Source organism: Pseudorasbora parva, chromosome 23 (genome assembly GCF_024679245.1).
Source record: "Pseudorasbora parva isolate DD20220531a chromosome 23, ASM2467924v1, whole genome shotgun sequence".
NCBI lineage: Eukaryota > Metazoa > Chordata > Actinopteri > Cypriniformes > Gobionidae > Pseudorasbora > Pseudorasbora parva.
The window spans coordinates 33,707,988-33,735,891 of NC_090194.1; the positions used below are offsets into that span (position 1 = coordinate 33,707,988).

At 41.9% G+C, this 27,904-nt stretch overlaps 2 protein-coding genes across 3 annotated transcripts in view; one reads left to right on the plus strand and one right to left on the minus strand.

Moving 5' to 3' along the window:
- Positions 1 to 926: 926 nt before the first annotated feature.
- The window catches only part of cntnap3 (contactin associated protein family member 3), a 183,274-nt gene continuing 156,296 nt past the window's right edge, over positions 927 to 27,904 (plus strand). The window contains exon 1 of one of the 2 annotated variants that reach the window (XM_067433994.1): positions 927 to 1,154. In XM_067433994.1, coding sequence (XP_067290095.1) covers positions 1,070 to 1,154 — 85 coding nt within the window. In that variant the 5' untranslated portion in view covers positions 927 to 1,069. The remainder of the gene's footprint in view (positions 1,155 to 27,904) is intronic. The other variant, XM_067433993.1, reaches the window with a different exon arrangement.
- On the minus strand, positions 11,995 to 15,154 carry LOC137063007 (uncharacterized). Its single transcript, XM_067433995.1, has 2 exons — positions 13,963 to 15,154; positions 11,995 to 13,932 (listed from the first exon to the last, which is right to left on the minus strand). Exon 1 carries the CDS (start codon positions 14,579 to 14,581, stop codon positions 13,964 to 13,966), a length of 618 nt encoding a protein of 205 aa, XP_067290096.1. The 5' UTR covers positions 14,582 to 15,154; the 3' UTR covers positions 11,995 to 13,932; position 13,963.

Sequence of the window (27,904 nt, forward strand, 5' to 3'; positions counted from 1 at the left end):
GTTTCTCTCTCACACAGAGATGTACTGCGAATAATGAGACGCTTCACCTCATTTACAGCAGCAGCAGCTGAGTTCTGATGTTTATTCGCTGCACTAATGTTCTCTTTTTATCACAAATAGATCAAATGCATGCCTAATATGATCATCTGCATCAGACTAAACGAAAAGGTACAGTACGGGTCGTCTGTGTTCACGCCACTTTTTTTAACGTTTGTATACATGCTGTTAATAATTGCTGGTTTTGTCGTCATTAATGAGGCTTTATAATAAAAGAGTTTAATCGATGCAAAAGGACTATTTGACTATATGGACTTCAACGTGAAAGTCTGGTTCACTTTGCAGCTTATTCTAGCCAAGAACCGCCCACTTATACATGTAAGCTAAAGCGACCAACCACTGTTAGAGGAGAAGTTTTTATATGAGGTACATTTAATACTATTAAGATTTATGCTGTATGCTGCTTAATGACTAATTTAACAATATTTATGGAAATACTGTAAAATAACATGTTCATTTTGTTGTAGGCTATTTATATAATGTATAATATTACTCGTAGCCTTTTAAAACTACACTTGTAGCAGTTGATTTTCTTGACATTTAAATCCATTTAAATTATAGAAGGAAAACATCTTGAGCGCTGCTTAATACTGTTTAAATGATATTTTACTATATAAATGCAATGCAGTTCTGCGTCCGTTTTGCTGTAACTCAATCTAAATTCGAATTGGAATTTCAAAGTGTAGTTCTGCATGACGCAATTATTTTGAATATGAAGTGATGTCTAAGAGCATTGCTGATTTTTCATTTATCCTTATGACATTAATTTAAAGGGGCAACAGCTTCAGACTGCTCTCTCTCTCTCTCTCTCTCTCTCTCTCTCTCTCTCTCTCTCTCTCTCTCATGCAGACTGTATTCAGATGTTTTCGGCAGCAGGATGGCGTGAAAGAGCCACTGAGAGCAGAAAACGCACGCGCGCGCGCGCACACACACACACGATCTCGCTCGCGCATAGATACTCGCAGTGAGGAGAGTCGGTCAGTCAGTCTCATTCCAGCATCAGTCGCGCATCATGGATCTGCGGGGCTCACACACTATTGGAATGATTTTACCGCTATATCTGATCTTTTACTTCATCACAGGCTCCATTACTAAAGGTGAGTATCTCATTATTCATATCATTTAGAGTAATCTGAGGTTAAAAAAGACTTTTCTGTCGGGTTTGTGTGCGCGAGAGAGGCTCCCCTGCGCTGACTGGAATAACGGCAGTAAGTTGAGGAGGAACTTTGCTTTGCGCCAACCTGAAATGAAACTATTAGTACATCTGATGTTGATTTATGATATTATTTAATATAGTTTATTACATTATGTTTGTATTATTGTAGGTATTATTTATGATGTCCCAGTTTGAGAAGGTCTAATTGTTTCATTAATGCAACAGATAATGTGACGGTGTTTTACGCATCGAGTGAGCTTGATCGAGTTTATATAATATGCAGTAGCTGTTGTGTGGTTTTATTTCAGATCATCTTAAAAAAAATAGCAGTTTAGTCTTTTTTATATCTCTGTCATGTATTTAAATGATGAGAGGGTGTCGAATGAGCTGCATCGTATTTTATGCGCGTATCAGATGGTGGATTAATTATCACATTTATGTCACCTAACTTATTCATAATAATATATTTAATTGTTTGTGTTATTTATAATAGGCTTATTTGAGTACTAACACATTAATAGCATATTAAAAATATTAACAATGACGTTTAATTATAAAAAAGTAATTACTAACTCATTTATTAGGCTATTAATGAGCAGGAGACTAGAGCTCCTTAATGCAAGTTATGATTCAATTTACCTGATGCGTCTTGATCACAGCTGATTGGACATCAGAACTTACTTGATGTTCCCCATGAAATATTTTTTTTATTTATATTTTTGGCTTTTAGTAAGAATTTGTTGGCATTACTGGTATCTAGTGTTGCTCCAAGACAATGACAACATTTGCATTTGGAAGATCTAAGCATTCAAAAATAAGCCTCTGATTCCAATCAATTATATTGATGGCATCAATCTGCACTTCCGCTTCTTGTCAGATTATCTGTCCAATCAAATGCTCCCATTAAATCTGAATCCCCACCCCTACATTATAAATATACTCTAAAGCAGACGGTGAAATGTACAAAGTCTTTGTACACACATTACATTTCTTCTACATGGTGAATGGCACGTAGTGCACTATATAGGGGATAGGGAACAATTCAATTTATATGTAAATATTTGTTCCATTGGGGCAAATGAAGTCTGGTTTTACGTTAATGTCAGTGAACCACTACAGCTCCGGTCCAGTCACGACAGCACAGAGCGGATCATGTGATCGAGTCGGTCCAGAGTCACGACAGCTCAGAGCGGATCATGTGATCGAGTCGGTCCAGAGTCACGACAGCTCAGAGCAGATCATGTGATCGAGTCGGTCCAGAGTCACGACAGCTCAGAGCGGATCATGTGATCGAGTCGGTCCAGAGTCACGACAGCACAGAGCGGATCATGTGATCGAGTCGGTCCAGAGTCACGACAGCACAGAGCGGATCATGTGATCGAGTCGGTCCAGAGTCACGACAGCACAGAGCGGATCATGTGATCGAGTCGGTCCAGAGACACGACAGCTCAGAGCGGATCATGTGATCGAGTCGGTCCAGAGCCACGACAGCTCAGAGCGGATCATGTGATCGAGTCGGTCCAGAGTCACAATAGCTCAGAGCGGATCATGTGATCGAGTCGGACCAGAGACACGACAGCTCAGAGCGGATCATGTGATCGAGTCGGTCCAGAGCCACGACAGCTCAGAGCGGATCATGTGATCGAGTCGGTCCAGAGTCACGACAGCACAGAGCGGATCATGTGATCGAGTCGGTCCAGAGTCACGACAGCTCAGAGCGGATCATGTGATCGAGTCGTCCAGAGACACGACAGCTCAGAGCGGATCATGTGATCGAGTCGTCCAGAGACACAACAGCTCAGAGCGGATCATGTGATCGAGTCGGTCCAGAGTCACGACAGCAGAGAGCGGATCATGTGATCGAGTCGGTCCAGAGTCACGACAGCACAGAGCGGATCATGTGATCGAGTCGGTCCAGAGTCACGACAGCACAGAGCGGATCATGTGATCGAGTCGGTCCAGAGACACGACAGCTCAGAGCGGATCATGTGATCGAGTCGGTCCAGAGTCACGACAGCACAGAGCGGATCACGTGATCGAGTCGGTCCAGAGTCACGACAGCTCAGAGCGGATCATGTGATCGAGTCGGTCCAGAGTCACGACAGCACAGAGCGGATCATGTGATCAATTCGGCCCAGAGTCACGACAGCACAGAGCGGATCATGTGATCGAGTCGGACCAGAGACACGACAGCTCAGAGCGGATCATGTGATCGAGTCGGACCAGAGACACGACAGCTCAGAGCGGATCATGTGATCGAGTCGGACCAGAGATACGACAGCTCAGAGCGGATCATGTGATCGAGTCGGTCCAGAGACACGACAGCTCAGAGCAGATCATGTGATCAATTCGGCCCAGAGTCACGACAGCACAGAGCGGATCATGTGATCGAGTCGGACCAGAGATACGACAGCTCAGAGCGGATCATGTGATCGAGTCGGTCCAGAGAAACGACAGCTCAGATCGGATCATGTGATCGAGTCGGTCCAGAGTCACGACAGCTCAGAGCGGATCATGTGATCGAGTCGGACCAGAGACACGACAGCTCAGAGCGGATCATGTGATCGAGTCGGACCAGAGACACGACAGCTCAGAGCGGATCATGTGATCGAGTCGGTCCAGAGCCACGACAGCTCAGAGCGGATCATGTGATCGAGTCGGTCCAGAGTCACGACAGCTCAGAGCGGATCATGTGATCGAGTCGGCCAGAGTCACGACAGCTCAGAGCGGATCATGTGATCGAGTCGGTCCAGAGTCACGACAGCTCAGAGCGGATCATGTGATCGAGACGGTCCGGAGACACGACAGCTCAGAGCGGATCATGTGATCGAGTCGGTCCGGAGACACGACAGCTAAATTTACAAAACCTAATTTACTGCTTAATAAAGTTTCTATTTGGACAAGAATAAAGTTCAACATATAAACCTCCACTATCAATAAAGTGTTTATCAATGGCTTTTATCAGTTTTAGTTTGATAAACATGACAATATAACATCGAGACTACATGAAAAGAGGTTTTACTGTTATAAATTAATGCTTTGTGAGCATTAGCGTAACATAAGGTTTTAGAATAAACACGAAAAAAACACGTGATCACTGTCATGTGGTGAATCTGGCCAATCGTGGATCAGCTGTGTCGTCATCAGAGCGTGTGCGTCCTCCTGCAGTCCCCCTTGAGAATCTGCAGCGACTGCATCACTCACTCTCGCGGTACTTTGTTGACATACGTCACAGTAACGTGCCGTCGGCACTGCCTCAAGTCAAAATTTCTAACCAGCATGAACTGCTTCAAGTCAGCCGCCGATCGGTCTGCGCATTGCTGGGTGAAGTCGAACAAGCCTCAAAACACCCTGTGAGAGATCCGCCCCCCTCTATGGGGGCCCCTGACGCCCAAACATCAAAACACCAATGAAAGTATTGGGGGGCGGACTTGGGGGAGGGATGGTGGGCCAGGCCCGTGCCAAGGCACCGGACAAGGACCCTGGCAAGGCTGGGATGGGCCTGGAAGCGTGGGCGGACGTGGACCCTGGCGTGGGCGGACCCTTTGCCCCCCCAAAAAAAAATTCTTGGGGGAAACTATGGGCTCGTGGGCTGAGACTGGTGCAGGATCATGGCAGACTGGAGCAGGTTCATGGGCTGGAGCCTGGACTTGGGCTGGAGCCGAAGCAGGCTCGTGGCAGACTGGAGCAGGTCCGTGGGCAGAAGTGAAAATCCATAATATGGATATGTATCCATAATTGAGATATTAAATATGTTGGTCAGAAAGAGAGAAACATGTAATTGTCAGTTGTATTGTACGTTCTGTTATTGAATGCCTATATAATATAAACAGAGGAGTGTCTATTTTTATAAACAGGTTCATGAATGATTTACCTCACATATCTGATGAACTGGTACACACTGCGCTCCCAGATAAACGTTATAAGCAACCCAAACTCACATCAGAGATGGATTTTGAGATGCTCCACGCACGTGAATGATAGCAGTTCATGATATCAGCAGAATGGAGCCGCTCTGAGAAGCACGTAACCTACACACACGTGAATAATTAAAGCACAGATATATATTAAAGCCGCTGCAGGGCATATATTTCTTTAATTGCAGTTTTGTGAATTCACAATAGCATGGTCTTAATTGGTTTTAATACATTGTGTAACCTTAGAAAGCGGTTTAATAATGCGGTTCATGGATTCTTGGGTAAATTTCAATCAATTTTTAATTTTTTTTTTATAAAATACTCTAATAATTATAGTTATTATCAAACCAACAAACTTGTATTTTGATGGAAAACTGCAGGGGGCTCTTAAAGCGTCTCTTTGATTGACAAGCACATCTTATTTATTTCATTTAAATAAGCCATATCACGATTTGGATTGTACTTTGATTCATCATGCAGCTCTACCTATGAGTTGCGTGGTCAATCAATTATGTTTGGTTGCATGTTTGTGAGCAGTTTTGCATCAGGCGGTCGGTGACTGAGGTGACTGACTGCAGCATTTCCAGTGCCGACGGGGTGTTAGCATTTATTTTGAGGCTTTCAGCTGTATTTGGTCACGGATGTTGAATCTGGAATGGAGGAATACATCAGAATGGGCTTACTGTAGTGGATCATGGGGAATTATACTGATGCAGTCTAATACAGAGTGATGCCTGCCTCCATAAACGTTTGCTCACACTGTGTGTCGCTCCAAAAGAAGACAGTGACATCACGCTTTGGTTGTGTGAGGGTGTTCGTAATGAGATGCATATGTGTTGTAATTGAAACAGATGGTTATGAACTTTGTAAGCCTCTGGCTCTCCACAGCACACAGAATTTCTAGGATACAATATCTGAAGTGATGGATGCTGGATTGTCTTTTGTCTGCACGGATTGAGGATGCATTAGAAAGGAGAGACATACCTGAAATTGAAGTGATATAGTGGAATCATGGTACTGTGATGATATTTCCACTCCAAGATACTTCAGAGAATTTCATGGTACCCAAAAACATTGGATTCTCTAGTTACGTTTTTATTGGTGGCATACACTGTATTGCCAAAAGTATTGGGACACCTCTTCAAATCATTGAATCCAGGGGTTACTCTCACTTCCATGACCACAGGTGTGTAAAATCAAGCACCTAGGCATGCAGACGCTTCTACAAACATTTGTGAAAGAATGGGTCGCTCTCAGGAGCTCAGTGAACTCAAGCGTGGCCACATAAAATCACAGAGCGGGGTCAGCGCATGCTGAGGCACACAGTGTGCAGAAGTTGCCAACTTTACATAACTGTTTTCAGTGGTGTGTAAAGACCTTACATAATGAACCGTTATGGTTATCTATTACCTTAAAATAAGTAATATAACCATGATCAAACGAGTGAATGTGTTTGTTCTTCATGCCTTGTACAAGATAACATTTTGCACTTTTTTTGTTTATGTTTTATTTAGTTGTTTTCATTTCTGCTTTAAAATAGTAATCAACAGTTGATTTGGTTTAGAATGAATTTGAACCCCTTTTCTATAATGTACAGCACATTCACTATTTTTGTATTTATAGGCTTTATACTATACATTGTTTGGAGGACAGCATTAAAATTATTATTCTTTATTGTTATGTATAATATTGCTTTTTTCCCCATCAGATTAATCAATTATCTAAATGATTGTTAGTCGCGCAGCTCTAAACAGCACAGTTAAAATGTTAGTGGAAACTATGAGTGACATGCTCATTTTTAATATTTTTGCTCCATAAAACACTAGCCTGAAATATCCTGCTCATGTCCATATGAGACACATAATCAGGACGATATCAAAGCCTTGCTGGACACAGCTGGTTTCTCTGGAAAAAGTGGGCTGAAGATAAACCACTGAGCAAAACTTCCATGTGCATGTGGAGTGGAGTCCACAGGGCTGTTTACACCCAATGACCCACTTTCACTCTTCATTTTTAAGTCCTTGTGCCCTAAAGAGCCATCAACAGAAGCTTCATTTCAGAAATCACCTCTATTCTTCTTTTAACCTCCAAGGTAAATTTAGTGGGATATTATTATATCTGGATTTTGAGAATAGACTCTAGGGTTTGGTTGTGTAGTTTCATACTGGAGTACACACTTCGGTATAAAAGCTCTTTAATGGTTCTATGCAGCAAAGCGTTGTGGGCTGTTTGGGGCTCTTTAGTTTCTTTGGAGATAAACATCAGTTGTTGTTGTTTCTGTCTAGGTTCTCCAGATTAGTGTTTTAGTTTCTGGGCCCCTTAGTCTTCCAAATCAATACAGTTCTTATTGCATTCTATTTATCTATTGTTCAGGTCTTCTTCTTTTTTTTACCCGGAGAGGATTTTCTTTTTCCCGAAGATGTTAATGTTATTATCACATTGGACTAAAACTTACTGACAGGCCAGCTTGGAGTTGCTGTGCTGCTTTTTTTCTCATCCTGGTTCAAACAGGAGGAGTTACAGGAACGGAAAAGCAAATGAATCGCTGCGAAAAAACAACTGGAATCCATGAATAATGCAAAGTAGATTTGCTGTTATCATTTTTGTGTCAGTATGCTGAATTTTAGGGTAGAGTTATACCCTATGTATTGTTATATATTGACAACTAGTCAATTAAAAAATTACCATCTTATATTCTGCATAATTGGATGTTTATAGGACTGGAAGATATGAAACTGTATAGCCTGTGACCCCGGACCACAAACCCAGCCATAAGTTTGATGTATGTTTGTTTGGATAGGATACAACCGTTTGAAAATATGGAATCTGAGGGTGCAAAAAAAAAAAATCAAATTATTGTGAAAATCACTTCTATATTTGTCCAAATTAAGTACTTAGCAACGCATATTACTGCTAATAATCACCCAATCACCCAGTAACAGTAATGATCACCCAGATTTAGACCTATATTGTATTTATATAAAGCATTCACAGGCAAATTTGCTTTATGTATTTCTCCGGTGTCAAAATCAGGCTCTTATCAATGTCAGGAAACACGGTTCCGGGCAGTATCCATGGATTTCTTTTTTGAGTCCCCCCAGCTTTTAACACTTGTGGTGTTCCCGATCAGAAATTACCAGTCTACAAGAAATAGCTTATGAGTCTCTTGCTATAATATCACCAAATGTGATCATTTCGAGCTAGAGGCAAAACAAGTGAAAAATTGGTGACTGGATTTGAGGTTTTCACAAAAATGTGTTCATTAAGCCCTCGTCTAGCGATCCCAATGCTCCAAATAGACATTAAAGATCTGAAAGTATCTTTCCTTGTATGTTTTCTGAGAGGAGTACCTTTCCTTTGTCCGTTTTTCTCTGCTCACTTCTAGGCGAGTGCTGCCTCTCAACACAAGTTTGGTATCGTTGTAAAGCGCAGCATTCCAACTCTGTGACTATTCATAGCAAATTCTCGAGTCTGAACCAATGAAATGTGCTTTTCAAACTCATGCTGATGCAAACAAAACAATCTTACTCACGCTGACTGACAGATCCGAAGCGTGCACACAAAGAAATCCTGATAGACGGACATATACTGAGTTATATTTTAAAATATGTCTTGGTGAATATTCAAGCAAACCTGATCTGATATGTCTTTAATGAACGTTTGGTTCACTGTTGGGGAAAAACATCTGATGTGTAGCATTATGGTAACAAAAAAAAGTTGAAGAAATAGTTTTCCTATAGGTATTTGGTTTTGACTTGGTGTGTGTACCAAATTAGGTGTTATTACCAGGCATTTTAAGATATGGTTGCTAAGTGATTTGCTTTGGATCCTTCAGAGAACTTTAACTCAATTTGTCTCAAAGCTGACTTCAAATGGGTGTAGCTCATTCGTGTTTTGGTCTGATTTCAACAAACCATACATCACTTTTTAAGTTTTTTAATAGAGAATGTGCAAATAGCAATAACTAACTTTTGAAAAGCTGCTCATTACGTCTCATTTTGCCAGCACAGGTCATAAAAATTGGGATATTTTGTATTTATTTTTGGAACTGACTGATCATAAGCCTCTTTGTTCTAAGCGTATACAAATTTTTAGAGTGAACAAAGCATTATTGTTAAATAATATTAAATAAAACTGTTAATCACACGAGTGTGCTTTAATGTGTAACTAGGAAGTTTGTTTTGCAAGGCTTTTATGTTGTACAAAATGGACCAAAGTCACACTTGTGGTGACACTACGATGATCAATCAGTTCTAAAGGGAAATACAAAACCTGTGATCTCTGAAAGAAAACAACTTGACAAAAAGATTGAATATTACAGCAATATTTATTGATAATATAGCATAAGAGCCTTTTTAAACAGCTGGTCATTTCTGACTGGGAACATCAAAGGTGTTCCAGACTTTTCAAGCAATGTCGATTACTTTTGTCTGTTTGAGGAGGTTCTCTAGATCCATGTTATGGTTTCTTGCTTCTTTTATTGTTTTTTCTGAAGAGAATAAAAAGCTCTCTTTGAGACTTGTGTTGCATCAGGCTGTAAAACCTGTTAGATCCTTTATTTAACAGTGTGTAAACTCCTGTATGGGGCAATAGTTTTTTCTTTTTTGACACTGGCTTTGTTTACCTATTTGTAATAGTAATAGGCACAGAAATGTGACTGTTACTAGTACAGATGACAAATGGAGCGGCCAGTTTATTAACAGAATAGTGCAGCAGCGTTTTTTTTTTTCTTTTTTCACGTTAAGCCTGAGCTGTTCATTCCGCCAAGGCAATTAAATTCAGCACAGAGTCACACTGGTGAGATCCAGAGCTGGTTTGTTGGCTCAAAATCCGCCTGCCAATCACGTCTAAACACTCAGTGTCTGCACTAAGCATATCAGGAGGGTTTTCCTATCTGATCTCAGGTCAGAAAGACTGACATCCCCTGCTATGTTATCTTTACTTCCAGGTCGTTTATCATTGCCTAAAGCTGGTCTGGAGGCATTGAAGTGTTCAATTTAATCATGACTGTGTGGCTGCTTATGCTTGCCGGTGAGGTGTGCTTTATGATAACAACTTAGTTGCCACCAGTGTCGCAGACTCTAATTCATAATTGTGAAGAATGTTGTCATTCCTTGCAATCGAATCAATTAAAGAGCTGGTAGAAAGGAGATGCCAATTGTGGGATTGAGTTTGGCTGGATTTCAGCTCCTCTAGATGTTGGGAAGCAGGTCATGGTGATGAATGGAAGCACTAGGGAGGAGCCTCGTCTTTAAAGCTGAAGTTAATGTTTAAGTGGTTCAGAATCCTGAAGAGTGCAACATTGGGACACTTTTTATCACAGTGATTGGACGTGTCAAAAAATTCACCTGTTAAAGCAGAAATAAGGTACCACGAATCGATACATTCGAGTTTGATATGGGGATATTATCAGACATAAAGTAATCATTAAAAAATGAGTAATCGTTTAAAAAAAGGATCAGAATACTAATGTTGTTCTCCAGAGGGAGCCACAGTTTAAAGACTATAAAAAATGTTCAATAAGTTGACTTAAATTCATTATAGACCATTCTTTTTTTATCTTAATTTTAATTTAAATTATATTAATAACATATTTTTCAAGTTGCAGACATAGCTGAATGTACATCCAATTGAATGAGACTACATATTATTTGTCTATTTTAATACAGTACATATAATAATACTTCCATAAAGAGACACTTAAAGACACAAGCCATTGTGCTTGGACCTTGATGATCTCCAAGTTAAACTGCATTAGGTGCGTTTACATGGAGCACGGTAAGCGGTTTAAAAGTCCAATCCGAATGAAAATGCTCCATATAAACACCTTAATCGGAATAAAAAATGCCCAAACCGAATGAAATTGTAATCGGTTTGAGAGGGGTGGGATAAACCTTTTCATGAACCGATCAAACGAAACATTTAACCATGTAAATGACCTGACCAGATTACTTTTCTCTGTGCGTCCATATATGAAGTGATTCCCTGGACATCACGGTTTATGACTCCACTGACCACGCGCTGCGCTCACACGCAGGCTATAATATTGAGAGGAAAGTACATTATTCTGTTGTGTAAACCTTTTTATTTCGTTAGAAGTTATGAAGATAATGTTGGCATAATGACACAGACTTAGCCTGGCTACATCCTCTCATCTTGACAGCGTTTGTCCCAGGCACTTTTTACTTCAACTGCGCCTGAATTAATTTTTTCTGAGATGATTACACCTTTTTAATAAATAAATAGCTTTTATAAAACTGTATAAGTCCTGGTGGCCGTTGAGAGTTGCTATGGCATTCGTGAACACATTCAGCTTCTGGAGAAGATGGCGTCGAAATTTCTAATGCGGCAGGCAAACTGCTTTGTGATTATTGCGATTAAAAGTCAGCACATGTAAACCCCAGATCGGTTTAGATAACGTCTCATGTAAACAGTCCACTAAATCTTTCAATCAGAATTATCGTAATCGGAATGACAAAAAAGTGTGCATGTAAACGTGGCTATTGTTTCATTTACCTTCTGTGTCGTTGCCCACAGTGCTTCGCTGACAGGACTTTGAAATAGCAAACAGGGAACACAATAAAAGGCATGACTTACATCGCATCCAGCCAACTCCATCCAAACTCCATGATCCTTACTTATTTGAACTCCTTGTGAAAGGATTTTTTTGTAAAGATAAAACCGAATTTAAAATCATCTCAGAAGAGGTTTAGCCATCCATTTAGTCAGCACCCTGCACACCCAAAACTAACGTTCATAAAGAGATTGTAAAACAAATCCATATGAATCAAGCTGTTCAAATCCAATTTTTCTGAAGAGATTTTAACACTTTATATGACAAATCTTTCTTTTCATTTCAGCTGTTCCCTTCAGGGGTCGCCACAGCGAATCATCTGCCTCCATCTATTCCTATCCTCTGTATCCTCTTTTCTCAGACTGACTACCTTCATGTCCTCCTTCACTACATCCATAAACCTCCTCTTTGGTCTTCCTCTTGACCTCCTGCCTGGCAGCTCTAACCTCAGCATCCTTTTACCGTTATATTCACTCTCCCTCCTCTGAACATGTCCAAACCATCTCAACCTGGCCTCTCTAACTTTGTCTCCAAAACATCTCACATGTGCTGTTCCTCTGATGTACTCATTCCTGATCCTATCCATCCTCGTCACTCCTAGAGAGAACCTCAACATCTTCAGCTCTACTACCTCTAGCTCTTCCTCCGGTCTTTTCCTCAGTGCAACTGTCTCCACACCATACAATATCACTGGTCTCATTACGGTCCTGTACACCTTTCCTTTCGTTCTTGATGGTACTCTTTTATCACACAACAGACCTGACACTTTTCTCCACCCTTCCCATCCTGCCTGCACACGCTTCTTCACCTCTTTTCCACACTCCCCATTGCTCTGGACTGTTGACCCTAAGTACTTAAAATCCTGCACCTTCTTTACCTCTTCTCCCTGTAACCTCACTGTTACACTTTGTTCCCTCTCATTCACACACATCTATTCTGTCTTGCTGTGACTAACCTTCATTCCTCTTCTCTTCAGAGCAAACCTCCACCTCTCTAGACTTTCCTCCACCTGCTCCCTGCTCTCACTACAGTTTACAATGTCATCTGGGGCGGCAGTGGCTCAGTGGTTCATGTAGATTGTCTACAAACCAGAAGGTTGGTGGTTCGATCCCCGGTTCCACCTGACCAAGTGTCGAGGTGTCCATGAGCAAGACACCTAACCCCAGCTGCTCCCGACGAGCTGGATGGCGCCTTACATGGCTGACATTGCCGTCGGTGTATGAATCAAGATGTGAGGCAAGATGTAAAGCGCTTTGGATGGCCATAGGGTCTGTTAAAAGCACTATATAAATGCAGTCCATTTACCATTCATCCGCAAACATCATAGTCCATGGAGATTCCTGTCTGACCTCATCTGTCAGCCTGTCCATCACAACCGCAAGCAAGAAGGGGCTCAGAGCCGATCCTTGATGCAGTCCCACCTTCACCGTGAAGTCCTCTGTGAAGACCGTGAAGACCTACGGCACACCTTACCACTGTCCTACTGCTCTCATACATATCCTGGACCACTCTAACATACTTCTCCGCACTCCAGACCTCCTCATACAATACCACAGCTCCTCTCTTGGCACTCTGTCATATGCTTTCTCTAAATCTACAAAGACACAATGCAGCTCTTTCTGAGCCTCTCTGTACTTCTCCATTAACATTCTCAAAGCAAATAATGCATCTGTAGTGCTGCTCACAAATGTCCACTTCTCCCCTCAGCCTTGCTTCCACGACTCTTTCCACAACTTCATTGTATGGCTCATCAGCTTAATACCTCTGTAGTTTCCACAACTCTGCACATCTCCCTTGTTCTTAAAAAGACCTTGTTGAACAACCTAGTTAAAAACTCTACTGCCATCTCTCCTAGACACTTCCATACCTCCACTGGTATGTCATCAGGACCAACTGCCTTTCCTCTCTTCATCCTCTTTTAAAGCTCTCCTAACTTCATCCTTGCTAATACTTTCTACTTCCTGCTCAACAATATTTGCCTTTACACCTCTTCTCTCCCTGTCATTTTCCTCATTCATCAGTTCCTTAAAGTACTCATTCAATCTTTCCCTCACCCTCCTGTCACCTGTCAAAACATTTCCATCTCTATCTTTAACCACTCTAACCTGCTACACATCCTTTCCATCTCTATCCCTCTGCCTCACCAACCGATACACATCCCTCTCACCTTCCTTACTATCTAACCTTGCATACCCTCCCTGTTTGGCCTTTGCCACCTCTATCTTAACCTCACTGCATCACCCTATATTCCTGTCTACCTCACTGCATCACCCTATATTCCTGTCTACTTTCCTCCATCCTCTCACTGTCCCACTTCTTCCTAGCTAACCTCTTCCTCTGGATACCCTCCTGGACTTCCTCATTCCACCGCAAAGTCTCCATGTCTTCTTTCCTCCTTCCACATGACACACCTAGCACCTTTCTATCGGTCTCTCTGATCACTTTGGCTGTAGTAGTCCAGTCATTGGGAAGCCTTTCACCTAAAGCTTGTCTCAACTCCTCCCTGAAAACCACACAGCACTCTTCCTTTTCCAACTTCCACCACTTTGTCTTCTGCTCTGCCTTTACTCTCTTCATCTTCGTCACCACCAGAGTCATCTTACACACCACCATCCTATGCAGTCTAGCTACACTCTCACCTAACACTACTTTACAATCGCTAATCTCAATCAGATTACAGCGTCTCTTCTCAAAGTACGTGTTCACCACAGCCATCTCCATACTTTTAGCAAAGTCTACCAACCTCTGTCCTTCTGGGTTCCTTTCCTGAGAACCAGACCTGCCCATCACTTCCTCGTCCCCACTATTCTCTTCCCCAACATGTTCATTCAAATCTGCCCCTATCACTACCCTCTCACTTCTGGGAACAGTCTGCATTGCTTCCTCCAACTCGCTCCAGAATCTGTCTTTCTCATCTTGCTTACAACCTACTTGTGGAGCCTAGGCACTAATAATATTCATTCACAAACATTCTTCACAAACTCCTCCTTCAGGATCACTCCAACTCCATTTTTCTCCCTGTCCACACCATTATAAAACAGTTTAAACCCTGCTCTAACGCTTCTAACCTTGATCCCTTTCCACCTGGTCTCCTGGACACAAGGAATGTCAACTTTCCTCCTCTGCATCATATCTACCAGTTGTCTGGCTATACCTGTCATTGTACCAACATTCAATTTCCCTACTTTCAGTCCTAAACTCCTGCCTTTCCTCTTCTCTCTCTCTGCCTATGGACACGCCTTCCTCCTCCTCCTCTCCTTCTTTGACTAACAGTAGCCCAATTTCCACAAGTGCCCTGTAGGTCAACAGCACTGGTGGCAGTTGTTGTGAACCTGGGACCCAACCTATCCAGTATGGAAGTCATATTCGTGATTCGCATAATGAATTTAGCAAAAATTTTACATCGGATGCCCTTCCTGAAACAACCCTCTCTATTTATCCGGGCTTGGGACTGGCACAAAAGGTACACTGGCATACCTCCTGTGGCTAGATTGCTTTATATGACGAATCAATCATCCATAAACATGAATTATCCAAAAACATTATTGGATCCATCGGTATGACGACAAGTCAATGCTCATTCACTGCATCATCAATCTACGCCTTTGTTATTGTTTTAAAGAGGTTAATATACAAGCTTTTATTCGCTTATAAAAATGTATCAAATTACACAACCAATGAGGTTTGTTCTCGTGTGTCAAGCAGGTTCGTTGAGCTTCTGTTTATGTTTCCTGATCGATGTTTATATGTGAATAAAAGCCTAAGTTCATGTGGATTAGTTTTATGATCTCTTTATGAACTTTTTGAAGTGTCAAAATGGCAGTTGCGTAACTGTCAATGGAGGGACATAAAAGCTCTCAGATTTAATAAAAAATCTTGATTTGTGCTCCAAAGATGATTGAAAGTCTTATGGGTTTGGAACAACATGAGGATGAGTAAATATTTTTTTTAAAATTTGGCTGAACTGACCCTAAAGCTACACAATGTATTTTTTTGCCACTAGGGATCGCTAACCTCTTCAAAACAATAACAAAGGCGTAGATTGATGATGCAGTGAATGAGAGTTGACTTGTCGTCATACCGATGGATATAATAATGTTTATGAATGAGTGAATGCATGTTTTTTTAACATGACTGTGGTATGAAGCAGGGGGAGATTACTAAGCGGCCCACACAAGACACAAGAGGGATATAAAGAAATAAGGATAGTTCATTCTACCGAACTACCCGCAAGTGCTGAAAGGTTACGCGGACAGGTCAGTTTATTCAACAAATTAAAATTGTGAGGAAACGCAATGCTGCTTCACGTGGTCAACACATCTTAACTGCATTTGAGTGTGTTGAAAATTATAATGTTATTCTGTGTGTTAGTTTGTTGGCTGTATGAGACTAGCAGTGAGCTACATCAACTATTTTTGATGAGTTGCTGAGAAAGACAGTTCATTTTATTACAACGCAATCAGTAGTAATGAGTCATATCAGATTACACACGAGTGACTAATATGTGACTTTGTAGTGAACTGAGAGAAAATACTCATGTAAAAAGAGTTGATGAATGTTTCTAAAGTGTTTATATGTGGATTGTAATTGGCTGAGAAAGTTTATTTGAGTTAAATGTACATACTGGAGTTATTTCGAGCCAAAATGGTGGCGCATGTGTGCATAAACAAGAGCCAAAATGGCAACTTGCATGTGAAAAGCCAAAATGTATGTTTATGATGATGTGAAAATGTGAAAACACGGTAGCGGTTTAATGTATTGTTTGATTCTAATGTGTTACAGTACTTCAGACAAAAATAACTTCTGGAAAGCACTTTATTGAAATGTAATTTTCTTTAATGGATTGTGTTGTGTTACAGAGAAACCAGTAATTGTTGTTCTGTAAATGTATTGTTGTTTATACATTGAAAGCTAAGAGAAAAAATAAGTCAGAGTTGATAAAACTTTGCCAGAGCTTGCAGCCGTTTCTCTTATTGTTCTACAGTGCCGGCAATAGTGGTTCATTTCCCATTCAGGCTTCCCAGCCCTGACGCGGGTGGCATAAGCACTGAAGACTCAACTGAACAAAATATATAACACTGGCCTAGTGGTTTTAGGATATTTTACTGCAAAAATCTGACATATTACACCTTTATTGGATTTAGTGAGGAAAATAACTACAAACCCATGAAGTATGACAGTTGAATCGATAGAGAAATTTAAACTATCTGTATATATATAAATACAAATATTTAACCATTATTAGAGTTAGTGAGGTCAACTAGATCACCCAATTCGGAGCGACTCTCTAAATGGTGGAATTTTCTACACAACTTCATGGGGAATGTAGTTTTTCACTACAGATTCGGCTGTTAAATGTGGTTATTTTAAAAGTAGGCTGCATTAATGTGAACAGATGGCTTCAACAAACCCATATACCATCAATTAACAACCTTGTAGCTCACAGGTCTGTCTTTAAAGATTTATAAGTTATCATTAATAATTTATTTCCTTGTGGAGAAAATGAAGAGTTTTTTCTTCCGGAACCCAACTGTTGCACTCTGTTATGAGTCGGGGATGAGTGTATCAGTTTAATTGGCCAAAGAAGACGAAGGGTTCAGGAAACCTGTGTGGAAAAAAAAATCTTTATTTTTACAATTTTCATTTTTTTGTAGTGGCACAGAAATAACACTTCAATGTTGCTAAATGAGGTTTCATAGCTCTGTTTTGTCTACTAGTAAGGTTCTAGTTTCTGTTGATTGTTCATCAATAGTAACTATATGTGGAAATATGGTTTGTATCTCCCACAGTAAGGTCTTTGCCCCATCAGGAATTATCGTTTATCAATTCTGCTAGTTGTTTTTTATGGAACGAAACATAAACCCTCAGCATAAGATCAATTTGCTGTGAATATGCTCTGTATTTCCCCGCAAAGCACATTGTCCATTATGATTCATGGCAGCGCGGTGTCTCAAAAAACCTGGACGTCGGCACGGGGCAAAGCCGAGAACAAATCACCCTCATACGTCTTCTTTACTGTCAGTTATGAAAATGTGTGAATAGAAAGTCAAACAGTGAATGGGATTCTCATGGAGTCAAGGTTACACACTAGTGGCAGTTGTGTTTTTTCTCGTTGAACTCGTGGCTGCCTCTCATGCATTTGCATTTATTAATACGGACCGCAGTATTTAAGCACCAAATTGGCAGGAAATTACATCGCAGCCGTCAGAGACTCAAGGCTGAATATCTCAAGGCTTTAGCACCTAAACCAAAGCACATTCATCTCACACACCTGCCACGGCTGATAGGTGATACAGCCCAGAGAATTCATCATCCTGAGCGATATTTTGTCTACAGAATACACTGCACTCGGTCAAATATTTCTTTAGCTGTCGCTGTGGAGTATGTTTGGGGGGAAATGTCATTTCTTTTCTGTGCATATTAGTTTCGAAACCAAAACACTTTGAGGGGATAGTTCACTCAAAAATGTAAATGGTCTTTTCTTTTCACTTACCCTCATGTTATTGACGTTTAAAAAAAGTATTAAAATAACTGAAACTTTAGAGATTTTTTCCCGAACGAGATAGCAGCAAGTATGCATAAAATTAATAAAAATTGACAATAAAGACATTTATAATATTACAAAAGATTTCTATCTCAAATAAATATTTCTTATTTGCACTTTCTGTTCATCAAAGAACCCAGAAAAAATGCATTGCGGTTTACACAAAAATATGAAGCGGCACAATTGTTTTCAACATTGATAATAATTAGAAATATTTACTGAGCAGCAAATCCTCATATTAGAATGTTTTCTGAAGGATCATGTGACACTGAAGACTGGAGTAATGATGCTGAAAATAAATGCAACCTTGGTGAGCATACAACACTTTATTATTTGTGTTAAATATATGTGCACCGCCATATATATATGGACCCACTTTATATTAGGTGACCTTAACTACTGTGTACTAACATTTTAATTAATAATTTGATACAATGCATTTGTTGTGTACATACATGTTTTTACATTGTACTTACATTTTTAAAAAATACCTGCATGTTTACGTCTGTAATTAATTTCTGGAGTTACATTTGTAATTACATTGTTGGCACTTTCCTTACACCTAACTTTACCCTTAAACTGACCCACACCACCACACCTGACCCTAACTTTACCCTTAAACTGACCCACACCACCACACCCGTCCCTAACTCTACCCTTAAACTGACCCACACCACCACACCCGTCCCTAACTCTACCCTTAAACTGACCCACACCACCACACCTGTCCCTAACTCTACCCTTAAACTGACCCACACCACCACACCTGACCCTAACTTTACCCTTAAACTGACCCACACCACCACACCTGACCCTCACTTTACCCTTAAACTGACCCACACCATCACACCTGACCCTAACTTTACCCTTAAACTGACCCACACCACCACACCTGACCCTAACTTTACCCTTAAACTGACCCACACCGCCACACCTGACCCTAACTTTACCCTTAAACTGACCCACACCACCACACCTGACCCTAACTTTACCCTTAAACTGACCCACACCACCACACCTGTCTCTAACTTTACCCTTAAACTGACCCACACCACCACACCTGACCCTAACTTTACCCTTAAACTGACCCACACCACCACACCTGACCCTAACTTTACCCTTAAACTGACCCACACCACCACACCTGACCCTAACTCTACCCTTAAACTGACCCACACCACCACACCTGTCCCTAACTCTACCCTTAAACTGACCCACACCACCACACCTGACCCTAACTTTACCCTTAAACTGACCCACACCACCACACCTGTCTCTAACTTTACCCTTAAACTGACCCACATCACCACACCTGACCCTAACTTTACCCTTAAACTGACCCACACCACCACACCTGACCCTAACTTTACCCTTAAACTGACCCACACCACCACACCTGACCCTAACTCTACCCTTAAACTGACCCACACCACCACACCTGACCCTAACTCTACCCTTAAACTGACCCACACCACCACACCTGACCCTAACTTTACCCTTAAACTGACCCACACCACCACACCTGACCCTAACTTTACCCTTAAACTGACCCACACCACCACACCTGTCCCTAACTTTACCCTTAAACTGACCCACACCACCACACCTGTCCCTAACTTTACCCTTAAACTGACCCACACCACCACACCTGACCCTAACTTTACCCTTAAACTGACCCACACCGCCACACCTGACCCTAACTTTACCCTTAAACTGACCCACATCACCACACCTGACCCTAACTTTACCCTTAAACTGACCCACACCACCACACCTGACCCTAACTTTACCCTTAAACTGACCCACACCACCACACCTGACCCTAACTTTACCCTTAAACTGACCCACATCACCACACCTGACCCTAACTTTACCCTTAAACTGACCCACACCACCACACCTGTCCCTAACTTTACCCTTAAACTGACCCACACCACCACACCTGACCCTAACTTTACCCTTAAACTGACCCACACCACCACACCTGACCCTAACTTTACCCTTAAACTGACCCACACAACCACACCTGACCCTAACTTTACCCTTAAACTGACCCACACCACCACACCTGACCCTAACTTTACCCTTAAACTGACCCACACCGCCACACCTGACCCTAACTTTACCCTTAAACTGACCCACACCACCACACCTGTCCCTAACTTTACCCTTAAACTAACCCACATCACCACACCTGACCCTAACTTTACCCTTAAACTGACCCACACCGCCACACCTGTCCCTTACTTTACCCTTAAACTGACCCACACCACCACACCCGTCCCTAACTTTACCCTTAAACTGACCCACACCACCACACTTGACCCTAACTTTACCCTTAAACTGACCCACACCACCACACCTGACCCTAACTTTACCCTTAAACTGACCCACACCACCACACCTGACCCTAACTTTACCCTTAAACTGACCCATACCACCACACCTGTCCCTAACTTTACCCTTAAACTGACCCACACCACCACACCTGACCCTAACTTTACCCTTAAACTGACCCACACCACACCACCACACCTGACCCTCACTTTACCCTTAAACTGACCCATACCACCACACCTGTCCCTAACTCTACCCTTAAACTGACCCACACCACCACACCTGACCCTAACTCTACCCTTAAACTGACCCACACCACCACACCTGTCCCTAACTCTACCCTTAAACTGACCCACACCACCACACCTGACCCTAACTTTACCCTTAAACTGACCCATACCACCACACCTGTCCCTAACTCTACCCTTAAACTGACCCACACCTCCACACCTGACCCTAACTTTACCCTTAAACTGACCCACACCACCACACCTGTCCCTAACTTTACCCTTAAACTGACCCACACCACCACACCTGACCCTAACTTTACCCTTAAACTGACCCACACCACCACACCTGACCCTCACTTTACCCTTAAACTGACCCACACCATCACACCTGACCCTAACTTTACCCTTAAACTGACCCACACCACCACACCTGACCCTAACTTTACCCTTAAACTGACCCACACCGCCACACCTGACCCTAACTTTACCCTTAAACTGACCCACACCACCACACCTGACCCTAACTTTACCCTTAAACTGACCCACACCACCACACCTGTCTCTAACTTTACCCTTAAACTGACCCACACCACCACACCTGACCCTAACTTTACCCTTAAACTGACCCACACCACCACACCTGACCCTAACTTTACCCTTAAACTGACCCACACCACCACACCTGACCCTAACTCTACCCTTAAACTGACCCACACCACCACACCTGTCCCTAACTCTACCCTTAAACTGACCCACACCACCACACCTGACCCTAACTTTACCCTTAAACTGACCCACACCACCACACCTGTCTCTAACTTTACCCTTAAACTGACCCACATCACCACACCTGACCCTAACTTTACCCTTAAACTGACCCACACCACCACACCTGACCCTAACTTTACCCTTAAACTGACCCACACCACCACACCTGACCCTAACTCTACCCTTAAACTGACCCACACCACCACACCTGACCCTAACTCTACCCTTAAACTGACCCACACCACCACACCTGACCCTAACTTTACCCTTAAACTGACCCACACCACCACACCTGACCCTAACTTTACCCTTAAACTGACCCACACCACCACACCTGTCCCTAACTTTACCCTTAAACTGACCCACACCACCACACCTGTCCCTAACTTTACCCTTAAACTGACCCACACCACCACACCTGACCCTAACTTTACCCTTAAACTGACCCACACCGCCACACCTGACCCTAACTTTACCCTTAAACTGACCCACATCACCACACCTGACCCTAACTTTACCCTTAAACTGACCCACACCACCACACCTGACCCTAACTTTACCCTTAAACTGACCCACACCACCACACCTGACCCTAACTTTACCCTTAAACTGACCCACATCACCACACCTGACCCTAACTTTACCCTTAAACTGACCCACACCACCACACCTGTCCCTAACTTTACCCTTAAACTGACCCACACCACCACACCTGACCCTAACTTTACCCTTAAACTGACCCACACCACCACACCTGACCCTAACTTTACCCTTAAACTGACCCACACAACCACACCTGACCCTAACTTTACCCTTAAACTGACCCACACCACCACACCTGACCCTAACTTTACCCTTAAACTGACCCACACCGCCACACCTGACCCTAACTTTACCCTTAAACTGACCCACACCACCACACCTGTCCCTAACTTTACCCTTAAACTAACCCACATCACCACACCTGACCCTAACTTTACCCTTAAACTGACCCACACCGCCACACCTGTCCCTTACTTTACCCTTAAACTGACCCACACCACCACACCCGTCCCTAACTTTACCCTTAAACTGACCCACACCACCACACTTGACCCTAACTTTACCCTTAAACTGACCCACACCACCACACCTGACCCTAACTTTACCCTTAAACTGACCCACACCACCACACCTGACCCTAACTTTACCCTTAAACTGACCCATACCACCACACCTGTCCCTAACTTTACCCTTAAACTGACCCACACCACCACACCTGACCCTAACTTTACCCTTAAACTGACCCACACCACACCACCACACCTGACCCTCACTTTACCCTTAAACTGACCCATACCACCACACCTGTCCCTAACTCTACCCTTAAACTGACCCACACCACCACACCTGACCCTAACTCTACCCTTAAACTGACCCACACCACCACACCTGTCCCTAACTCTACCCTTAAACTGACCCACACCACCACACCTGACCCTAACTTTACCCTTAAACTGACCCATACCACCACACCTGTCCCTAACTCTACCCTTAAACTGACCCACACCTCCACACCTGACCCTAACTTTACCCTTAAACTGACCCACACCACCACACCTGTCCCTAACTTTACCCTTAAACTGACCCACACCACCACACCTGACCCTAACTTTACCCGTATCTCACCTCAATATCAGCAAAGGTGCTTTGCATTACAATTTGAACACAGTAAGTACATTGTACTTATTTTTTGATGTAAGTACATAGTACTTAAGGCCACATTTAATCCTTGTCATGTATCCAAAAAAAAAATCAGTTATTCACATGGCCGAGTAAAAATGTTGCTTGTTCCGGAATTTGTGTGTGTGTGTGTGTGTGTGTGTGTGTGTGTAAATATAATTTATTCTAAAACAATATTCTTGTCAGTGTTCTGTCAGCTTTGACATGTACAAATCTGCATATTTGTGATGTTTAACCTGAAGGCTTTTTTTCCTAGCCTTATAAAGGGCATTTTTCCAATATATAAATTCCCAATCAATAAATTCATTTAGAGAAAAGGGCTGTTAAATCACTTACACCAACAAAAATACACCAATCAGAGTCTCATCTGAGCAGCGCTCGCATTAGGCAGAATGTGTGAGCAGAAACACTGAACGCTTCTCCAGAGAGGAATCGTTTTATTTTTAATATTTGCCGTGTGTGTAATAAGCAGAGTGTGCACACATTGTGTACCTGCCTATAGGCACATATCACTAACACACCCTTTAAATGACACAAAAAATACTACTTTAGAGCAGGTTTTTGTTGGTCAATGGCGCAGTCGTTTTTAGTTTCTCAAAATAGCAAAACGCCATTAATGCGTCTGAACACACCTGGTTATCAGACCAGCGCGCCCATGGGCGAACAGATGGTGCGAGTGCATTTAGTATTTAAACAATGTGGCGCTGGATGTGAAAATGAAAACTGCGTCAGGCTGAAACGAGCAAAAAACACTTGCCACATTCTGTTGTCACATTGCATCTATATGAGGCAAACAAAAAAAGGTCATATCATAAAGTATAGCCTACATATTTTCTATTTACTGTATGCATCTCTTCTGCAGTCATCAATTTGTGTATATGATTCTTTGTGGTGTGTTTGGACCTTGAATTGTTGTAAAGAAAATAGCGGCATAAATGTCCTCTAAAAAACCCTCCTGTGGTGTCCTACAGAAAAAGATAACGGCATGTGTGTTAGAAACAAGTAAATAATGTCCACGTTTTCATCTCGAAGTGAGCTATTCCTTGAAATGTTTTCTGTGTTTTATATCAGCAGCCTCAAACTCTCACTAATAGACTGTCACAGATGTGCCCTTGAAGGAGAACGGATAAAACACAACAAAATCGACGGTGGGATGCTGCAGGAGTAGCGGCTCCTTCCCGAGCTGTGTCACATTCTACACGCGTATTTCATTTCACTCTTCAGTGCTTCCCCTGTGGCAGGTTAGGAACGCAGAGTGACCTGCTAGCAAACTAGGTCAAAGGCGACGCGCGCACCCTTTTCACCCATGAAGAAAGAAGCTAATCAGATATTTCTCACCCTTGAGCGCCGGAGCTCTCGAGCAGTTTCACGTCAGGCATCGGGATGTGGCTTTTCCCCGTGAGCGGAGGGAAAGCTGATTAGTTGTTGGTAATGGACAGGAAAGGTGTTAGCGACACAGCTCGACCCTGCTTGGTATCCACACACGGACTGAACCGTCCTGCAAATAAGCACTTTGTAAATTGTTTATCTGTCTGTGGTTGAAAGACGAAGTTTTAATGGTTGTTTTCGCTCGGCCTCTGTTAATTTATACACACACTTTGGAAATGCACTTTGTGTTCGGAATAGCATACTAGATATGTGTATTAGTCCTGAGGTGAATGTGTGCCTAGTATGCAGATTTTCTGAAGAAAACTCTAGATTTGCCAAAATGTGAAGCATACAGCCAGTCCACATTACGTGCAATAATATATCCCACAATGCACTTGACTTGTCCCCTGATGACTTGATTGTGATCCATTTTACAAACCGGATTATTTAATCTAGCCAAAAACATTTGTTTGTTGATTTGTTTCTTATAATTAAATAATAATAATATTTTTTTTTATTTAAATAGATTCATAAAATTGTAATTGTATTACTATTTTTATGTAAATATAAATAAATAATACTTATATACAGTATACTGATCAGACACAACATTATGAACCAATATTGCGTTGGTCCCCCTTTTGCTGCTAAAACAGCTCTGACCCGTCGAGGCACTCCACTAGACCCCTGAAGGTTTGCTGTGGTATCTGGCACCAACATGTTAGCAGCAGACCCTTTAAGTCCTGGAAGCTGGAGGTGAGGCCTCCATGGATCAGAATTGTTTGTTCAGCACACCCCACAGATGCTCGACTGGATTGAGGTCTGGGGAATTTGGAGGCCAAGTCGACACCTCAAGCTCGTTGTTGTGTTCCTCAAAAATAATGGTAGAGCGCATTATCCTGCTGAAAGAGCCACAGCCACCAGGGAATACCGTTTCCATGAAAGGGTGTAGACGGTCTGCAACAATGCTTAGGTAGGTGGTACGTGTCAAAGTAACATCCACATGGATGGAGGACCCAAGGTTTCCCAGCAGAACATTGCCTAAAGCAACACACAATATTTATTATTGCATCCAGCAATATTCATCACTGTGTAATGCATACACGGCCCCATATGCATTTGTGTGTTGTTGTTGTTGTTTATTTGCTTACATCCGCCAAAGTTTGCTGAATTTAATGGCGAGTCCTCCCCCCTGCCGGAGCGTCTTACTCGTGTTTACTGTGCTGATGTAACGCGCTCAGATGAGCCATATATCACTGGCTTTCGTGGCAGCCGCTCATTAGTAGTTAAAATAAGCAATTATAACATGCATGTCAAGAAAATTTATGTTTAATGTGATTTACCCTCTGAGGGTGTCCGTCCATTAAGAAACTGAGCATGCATCATCTCACAAACCCCTGCAAGAATCAAACGGCTTGATTTGAGGAGTCGTGGCTCCTTGGTATGCAGATAAAACACCGTGAGATGAAACAGACGTCCCCGGAGAACCTGAGCGTGAAGAAGTGGGAGACCGGCGTGTGGTTTATATTCCACTTGCACTGCAGCTTTTAGAAACAACACTTTTTAAATAAGTGTTCTATTTTGAAGCAGCATGATGTCACAAAGAAACACTTTATATCCTGGTGCTTTAAACATTCCAAAACATTGATCTAAAGAAGTTGCAATAATCAAATATCAAGAATGTATTAATCTGGGGCGTTAGAGCTAGTTGTCGCACTTTTTAATCCACTGAATATTTTTTATTTCTATATAGGGTAACACTTTATTTTAAGGTTCCATTATTAACTATTAACTAGTTGCTTATTAGCATGCATATTACTAGGATATTGTCTGTTTATTAGTACTTATAAAGAACATATTAATGCCTTATTCCTTATCCTACATCCCTTAATCCTACCCAATACCTAAACTTAAATACTAAAAAAACTACCTTACTAACTATTAATAAGCAGTAAATTAGGAGTTTATTGAGGCAAAAGTCGTAGTTAATAGTGAATATGTGTTCCTCATACTAAAGTGTTACCCTATATAGACTAAAACAAGTTCAAATACAAAAAAGTAAGCTTCTTGAAAATGTTCATATTTTGAAAATGTTAGTTGTAGGAAAGAAATGTACGTGTAAATGGTGCATAAAACACTTGAACGTTTGTGTTCTAATTTAGGCAAACTGATAACATTTCATTTTGATGCTCTATGTACCATAATAATATTTTACAAGTTGATTTACCCCTTTTTTTAACTGTTCAACTTGTTGGGTAATTTTTGAAAGTTGGTAATCGCCAATGCTCGTCACTGTCACTTTTTAGCCAGACGTCCAATCACAGTGGAGGAGGGGCGGGACAAATACCACACCGACCAACCATCCTACTAGTACAACAATGGAGAAGTTAATATTGCTGGTTACTGCATTTTTATATTCAGTAATATTCTTCAAAATGAGATACTAGTAACATTACTGCCATGGAAATTCTGTATCATAGCAACCAAATTATCTCAGCTGGAAAAACATGCTTGCAAAGCGCTCTCAAGTGCCACCAGCTGGCCGTTTTCAGAATTTTACGTGGCTAAAAATGCTTTAGTGAACACCAAGCGGAAACCTCCCCCAGTTTCAAAGGGAAGCTACTTAAACTGTAATTCCTCGAATGTCCACTAGGGCCAGGCTCCAGAAGGGAGCAGAATCTCATTGAGCACCATGTTAAAATGCCCAACGTTACAGCAGAAAAAAACATGTCTATAGCCAGGTACAAATTGTGGTTTTGGTCTATACGGCTAATTTTGCCCTTCATGACAACTGTGAGGAGGGTGAATTTTTTTTAGAACTCATTCGTTTACATTATATAAAGCCTTAAAGTTTGGCATAATTAAGAGTGTCAGTACTTGAGTGACAGGTGGAAAGCCATTTATCTGCTGTCTGTTGTTCAATGCAGCTGTCTGTCTAAGCTCCGCCTACATCCCGCCTCTTTGCCCATTTTCTATTGGCATTATCCGGGAGGGACACGGGATGCTGCGCTGCAAGATGGCAACGGCCAGCTCGTCTCTACTTTACACTTCAGAATGGCTTATCAGAATCCTATGGGTGACATCACGGACACCACGTCCATATTTTTTTACAGTCTATGGTGAACACACCAAATAACATTTATTGCTATATGGCCATTAATGGAATATACCAACGCTATACGTTTTTTTATGAGGTGGCTAATTTGTATGACCTAACTCGTATGAATTTGT